At 46.6% G+C, this 7,175-nt stretch overlaps 1 protein-coding gene and 1 pseudogene across 1 annotated transcript; one reads left to right on the top strand and one right to left on the bottom strand.

Moving 5' to 3' along the window:
- Positions 1 to 1,324: 1,324 nt before the first annotated feature.
- LOC123057224 (leucine-rich repeat protein 2-like) lies at positions 1,325 to 2,627 on the top strand (annotated as a pseudogene).
- A 439-nt stretch (positions 2,628 to 3,066) lies between these two features.
- On the bottom strand, positions 3,067 to 6,504 carry LOC123063390 (eukaryotic peptide chain release factor subunit 1-1). Its single transcript, XM_044487155.1, has 3 exons — positions 6,359 to 6,504; positions 3,516 to 4,973; positions 3,067 to 3,412 (listed from the first exon to the last, which is right to left on the bottom strand). The coding sequence occupies exon 2, from the start codon at positions 4,942 to 4,944 to the stop codon at positions 3,634 to 3,636; it is 1,311 nt and encodes a 436-aa protein (XP_044343090.1). The 5' UTR covers positions 4,945 to 4,973; positions 6,359 to 6,504; the 3' UTR covers positions 3,067 to 3,412; positions 3,516 to 3,633.
- Between the last annotated feature and the right edge of the window lie 671 nt (positions 6,505 to 7,175).

Below are 7,175 nucleotides of genomic sequence, written 5' to 3'. Positions count from 1 at the left end.
AATGCAAGCTGGGCTTGTGTTGCGTTGTGGGACAGAGATCCAATGACATGCCCATGGCATGTCAGGCAGTAACATGGCCGTTGGATAAAAAATGTAGGGTCTCACTTTCACATACTGTAGCAGAGAAACATTATATAGGTGTCTACTGTTCAATGTCCTGTAGAGACGGTCCTGTAACACTGACACTTTTCATCATTGTTATAGATGGCTGAAAGTCTCAAACGGATGGCTGAAAGAGGGGGGCATGTTACAGTACAGTTCACCAGTGAAATGCCCATGGATCTCAGTTACACAGGCGGGAGGAAACTAGTCAGTGAGTGAGCACGCAATCTGTTTCTCTCTTTTCTCATGCTACAAGGAGTGGACGAATCCATTTTATAGGCTGGCGTCTCTCCACCATCACTAATAGCTATATGAGAGTGAACTATATGCACCAGAATTTTAGTAACGATAGGATACCAAGAATCCTCAAATCCAACACATAATACCAAGAATCTTAAAATCGTCTCTGCCACATATGTTCTGAGTTTCTACAACAAGAACTGTGCGCATGCATGCACCATTGGAACCTACTACAGAAATCTTTCAGTTGCTCTGAGATCAAGTAGCCAGCAGTGTCTTCTATCACACAAAAGTTAACCTAAGGATAAGCATTGACTACATCACAACACAGATGATAATTGCTTTTACTACAAAGTTGATAACTGACTCATGTATTAGGACCAAGACAGACCAAGGGCTCTCATTTTGCTAATGTTGCGCTGTGAAATCTGCCACTACGAAATGCTGAGAAGACCTCCTCGCAAAAGAAAAAGGTTGAGAAAAGAGCATGCGTGTGCGAGAAGATTGCTTCGGGGCTCACAATTGGCGTCAAGGTTTAATCACATTCAAAGCTCTTGACTTGACTCGCGAGCACCTCTACTAACCATCAGGACAATGACTGCAGGTTCACTGACAAAAAATGAGTAGTCCCTACTTCAAGAGTTACTATTTTTACTCCAGACCCTGGTTTGAGAGTAACTTCTCGTCCACCTGCCACGTGTCACTTCAACTATAATAAAAAAAAGACCTGATCTAAATTTTCATTTATAGTTGAAGTACCAAGATTTTGTGTTTCTTTATACGAAGAACATGAGCCGCGACCGTTTGCAACAAAATTCTTCCGTTAATACGGTAAGCCAGTCAATAGAGGAGAAGAGCCAAAGGCTGACCCAGAAAGTGAAAGCTTCTGGTTACCCAGTGGAATTGTTGCATATAAAGGACCCGTCTCTCCTCTTAACGTTTCAGTGTGCCCGCCCAATACACCTGAGGTTTCCTTCCAGCAATGGCAGCTCAGACTGGAGCAGCAGTCCTCCTCGCCAGCCTCCTCCTTGCTCTTGCAGCCATCGCCAGCAGCAACACTGAAGGTACATGCATACATGCTAATTACTTTGCGTCTCCCAAGTGACTTCCTTGTTGCTCAAAGGTTTTGTGCTGCTGATTTACACACAATTTTTGTTGGTATCCGGAGGCGACATACTTTACGCGCAAAGGCAGGCGTGGAATGACCCGAACGGTGTGCTGCAGAGCTGGGATCCGACCCTTGCCAATCCCTGCTATTGGTTTCATGTCAGCTGCAACAACGAGAACTCCGTCGCCCGAGTGTATATATGCCACCCATGTTTTTCTTCACTCCTCCTTGTTCTGAACTGAAGGCCGAAACTGAATTGATCATGGTTCTTATCGACATTCAGAACCTTGTGACTTGGACAAAAGTTCCACTACCTGAGTTCTTCCTAACTGTGCGGGGATTTGGGGAATGCAGGCATCTCAGGCCCCCTCATTCCTAAACTGGGCCAACTGAAGAGCCTTCGATACATGTAAGTTCTACTGCAACTTGCTGCGGAGTGCAGACCTGTCAAATTACACTCAAAGTTTCCCTACAGTACAGAATGACATTCTCATCTTCACAGGGAGCTGTATGAGAACAAAATGAGTGGACCAATACCGGCGACGCTGGGAAACCTGAAGAGACTGATCAGCCTTGATCTTTACAGCAACCATCTCACAAGCACGATACCGGCCTCGCTCGGGAACATAGGGTCGCTGCGTTTCCTGTATGAGTCCTGCTGCAGCAAGCTCCTTTTCTGATTACGAGATGCTACGACACCTATCGTCTCCAAGTGCTGAAAACAATCTGTTGGTGTCTCTCTGCAGAAGGATCCATCGGAACAAGCTTGCAGGAGGTATACCGGCGTCGTTGGGTTGTCTGACGAAGCTTCTCAGGTTGGAGCTTCAGGAGAACATGCTGACCGGCACGGTGCCGCCGGAGGTCCTCTCTCTTGTTCTTGTCGGAGAATTGACTAAGCTGTGAGTAGTAGGAGTACATACAGTTGGTTTCACACCACAATTTGCATCTGTTTTCCTCCTTCCTTTCCCAGTGATTGTTGACGCGATATCTTTTATCTTCACACAGTAATGTTGCGGAAAACAATCTCACCGGCACTGTCAGATCATCTAAACAAAAAGGTGGGATGCATATTATTCATGTGACATGTATAGCTAGAGGTTTGGTGCTTTGTGCTCACACGAATTTCAGATTGGCATCACTTGCAGTGACTACGGTCATCCAAGACACGTTCAACTGAAGACTAGAAGCTGAGCAGCATGGCAAACTGAACTTTCGTAAGAATAAATTGAATGGTTTTCCGTTCTGAAACTGCCGACAGTAGTTGCATGCAGCCTGGGCTTTTGTAGACCTCTGTTCCGTTAAGAGTCAGGGCTTACCTCTCCTTCAAGAAACAATAGAAGAAATACATAGTTGAGTCCATTGTTATTAGCAGGAAATTCAAAATAATGATTCATCCTTGTGGTTTATCTTAGTCACATCCATACTTCTACATCCGTTTGAGCGGCAACTAATTCCGGACGGAGGGAGTAGCACATGGTGCTTCAGGAATCTTGAAGCTCTGATGCTCAGCAAAGATCTTCAGTGTGCACGACAGTCGCCAAGGATGATGAGTGAAACACTCACCCGTTTCACTCGCCTGAGCAACCATACATGAAGAAGAGTACATAGCACACAGATTTATCTCAAATATAATGACACATAGACATAGCTGTGTCTACCAAATAGCACGTCCAAATGTACTGATAGCATCACAACTTTGGTTCAGAGAAATAAAGGATAGCTGCTGCTGCAGCAAACAATGACCCACAAACTTAACAGACTAGTTCAAGACTCACATCAATGACACAAACAATAGCTTATAGCTATGATTTATTCTTAAATAATAAAGATGGTGCTAAATAGGGCAGTCTTCCGATAGAAATCAGAAATGCAGCCTTCCTCCATATCACGCCGACAAGACTTCATGCTTCATCACACAGTAACGGTGATCACCCCTGTTCTCAAGTCTTACTCTTCATCCCCCTAAAGTAACAACATCGGATCAAACATTAGCAAAGGGAACACAATTAAAGGCCTTCCTTTGTATATAAGAGCACAAGAGTAGCTGGCACGATTCGGTACAAACCTTAAGTTCTTTTCCTCGATGAGCTTGTGGATGCCTCGGCCTCCTGCCGTGGCGTGTTCCGGTTCCGGGCCAGCACAGGCTCCTCCCGGACCGGATTCACTGGAGTTTCAATTGATTGCTATTCAAAGTCTTCATCATACTCCTCGTCAGACACGTCCTCGTAAGCGTTCACCTCAACCTGGTAGCGAAGAATGCCTCCTATCCCACCAAAGCCCCTGCAGAACTGAGATCCTTCCTGCGACTTGTTCGTGATGAACTCCAATGTGCAACCAAACTGCCGATAGTTTTCGGCAAACCACTCCAGTAGCGAGGTATTCTCAACCACCTCCAGGTCTGCAGATGTTGCCTTATCTTTGAAGTTGCTCTGATCTGCCTCCTGTGCCTTGTTGAAGTGCTTCATAGAAGTTTCTCCAGTGGCAGAATTCTTCAGGACGTACCGGTTGATGTCAAGATTTTCCCACACAATCAGTGTCTCAACGGCACCCATTTCAAGGGCAGCCATGGTGTCATCCACACCAAAAACATACTTTCCAGTGTCTTGACTTATCTCCTCAAAGTACTTCCCAATCAGCTTCTTTTCTTGGATGAACTTGACATTGGAAAGGACTTCAGCAGATATCTCAATGGCCTGGTTGAAGCCATTCTCTCCGCCATAAGAAACATCAACCACCTTGAGTATCTTGGTTGCCAAGCGCTGATCAAACATGTCAGACTGACTCAGTTCAGTCTTGAAGTCAGCAGAACCAGCTAGAATGAGCCCAGAAACATTTGGCTGACTGGTGGCAGGGTTGATGAAGAATTGTGTAGCAAGCTCAGCTGTCTTGCGCACATAGTTGTGGCGTTTCTCCATGCGCAGACGGGCAAAGCGAAGTGCTGACTGGCCTCCTCGTCCATGCTTCTTTGGGAGATCAACAGAGAACTTGTGAAGAACCTCTCTAGTGTTGCCACTCAGTGTTCCAAAAAGTGTTCCGTTACCATCCATGACAATGAAGCCAAACTTATCATCAGACTCAAGCAGCTCATTCAATGCCTCAGTGTGGAACTTGTTGTCACAGAGATACAGGGAAGCATTAATTGGCCTGAATGGCTCAAAGTCAAAGGTGACTTTCTTCTCTTTGCCCTCATCAGTCACGATGGTTCCAGTATAAAGTACTAATCCATTGGGTGGAACTCGATTGTACAGCTTCAACCTTTGCTGAGCAGAGGTAATAGCAGCCAAGACAGACTGCCTGTTGACCCTGCTCTTGATGTTTGAGGCAGTTCCATATTCATCACCCAACATCTTGGTTACTCTTGAGACCTGATCACGAGGTGGCATGATCAGCGATATCATGCTTGTCCCATTTCCACGGGCAGCATCAAGCCCTTTAATCAGCTTCTTAACTTTCCAGATCTCAATGTTCTTGTCGTTATCATGACCGTCCGCCATCTTGGTTGTGTTCCCACCTCTGCCTTCACCTACAAGATAGAACATCCAGAGTAAGTATAAAAAATGCTAATAGTAGCTGTCGAGAAAGCTGAATAACATATTATTGAAGGAACAGAAGTAGGAATACATCAAAGCATCATATAAATGAGAAATGTAACTTTCGTTCTTGCAGTCATGAAAGTAAATGACACAAACAAATGCTGAACAGGTTAATGGACATACAATGGCAGATAGGAATTGCTGCAAGTATTTATAATGGTGTACACATGCATAATCAAAGAGAATCATGGCAAAATTGATTAATTAAAGAATAAAAAATCTTCAGGCCAAACAAAGACAACGGTTCCAATGGCACTAAATAGGGAATCTTCTTCAATAGGACATGGCACAGATATATCAGTGGTGAGGATGTATACAAAAAAATAGACAGAGCCTGGCATATTTTAGGACAAACAACCACAAACTGAAATAAGCATGTAAAAGACAGCAAGTACACTTGGATTTACGGTTATACGCATGTACGCACAAAACAACAAATGCAGAACCAGTTAAACCATGTACCATAGTTGAGGATCCTAGGGACCCAGCAATCAAGTGCAAAACAAAACTATCTAAATATACACGTTGAGATGACTGATACTACCAGCTGCATAATAATGCAAAAAGGTCTTTCAAACAATCGAACAGCAAATCCATCATCTTCCATGTTCCCATTGAAAAATTAAATAATCTATTTACTCCCTGTGAAATCAACCTCGACCAAAGCGAAGCATTCATCCATCTATTCTACCAACAACATGAAACAGGGGAGCGGGCACCCGAGGCTTTGTGGACAGAACGGATGCCTGCTCAACCAGTTAAAACAGTGGAACAGAGTTGATGGCCCTATCACCCTACAGACCCAGCACTCAAATGCATAACCAACAGTAGTATATAACAACAAAATGCACACGACGTTCAGAGTGGGTGATACCACCAGCCGCACAACGAGCACGCCCAAAGCTGAAAATTCAAACATGAGTCGGAAAAAAAAACTCACAAACAGTCGCACAGCCAAATCCGTCATCTTCGACGCCTCTGAATCTCTACCCGACAAATTTCCGCGGGCAAATCGCAGCCAATCCAATCGTCGCCACTAAATCGACCTCGACCAGAGCAACGCGCCCATCTATACCAAAAATCCTCCCCGACACCAATTCCCCAAACAAAAAAACAAAAACAGAAAAACAGGGGAGGGCGCCGCGGGGTCAGATCGAGCACTCCCGAGGCCAACAAACGGCGCGACGATGGCACGCACGGACGGGAATAATCGAGCCGGCACGGGCCAGGAAACTCGCCGGCGGCGGCTCGCGAACGAATAAATAGGTACGTGCATACGGTTGATCGAGAGAGGGAGGCGGGCGTGGTTCGTTACCTCGGTCGGCGGCCGGCGGCAGGAGGGGGAGGGGGGCGGCGCTAGGGTTTGGCTCGAAGAATCTGGGTGCGGCGGTGAAGGAGGAAAAATCGGGGGGCGGGCGGCTTTTATGCGTGGGGGGTCGTGTGGAGTCCAGGGAAGAACCCAACCTCGGATCGGCTGCCTGGCCCCGGACGGACTCCGCGGCCCGGGCCCGCCCGCTCGGGGCGCGGGGGCCGCGCGATCGGGATCGGACGGCGGGGCGCGCAGAGGGGCCGGGTCTGGGCGCTTCTGGAGGAATATTGGTTGATTTTGGGTTGACGCGTGCGTCCCACGCGCCGTGCTTTTGCTTTTGCTTGACCCGCGAGGAAACGACGCTTCTCCTTTGTTTTGTTTTCTCTCGGACTGGATGGAAACGGGAACAAATTCTCTTCTCCTGGCGCCGTGCTTGCCAAGTTGATTTTCCACCGCTCCTACTTGGTATGATTGCAAAAAGGGAAAAAAGTTTCTTTTTTTCGATAACGGCAAATGTTTTTTTCTTCGGAGAAACCTCCCAACTATTCATGATCCGGAAAACAATACAAAGGACACCAAAAGTAACAAAAAAGTACATCTAGGTTCATGGACTAGCTAGCGACGACGACGACGACTACAGCCCCTAGAGCAGGACAAAGGCGCACGGGCATCATCATCATCGCCCCTGTCTAGCCAAAACCGGGTAAACCCTGCCGTAGTAGACAGTTGGGGAGTCATCATGGCAAGACCCCACGTGACTGGCGCACCGGAGCAACACCCGTCACCGATGAGGTGAATCGTAGAACGAAAGGTTCAAAGTTGT

Source organism: Triticum aestivum, chromosome 3A (genome assembly GCF_018294505.1).
Source record: "Triticum aestivum cultivar Chinese Spring chromosome 3A, IWGSC CS RefSeq v2.1, whole genome shotgun sequence".
NCBI classification, from domain to species: domain Eukaryota; kingdom Viridiplantae; phylum Streptophyta; class Magnoliopsida; order Poales; family Poaceae; genus Triticum; species Triticum aestivum.
This window is presented reverse-complemented; position numbering and strand designations above follow the sequence as displayed.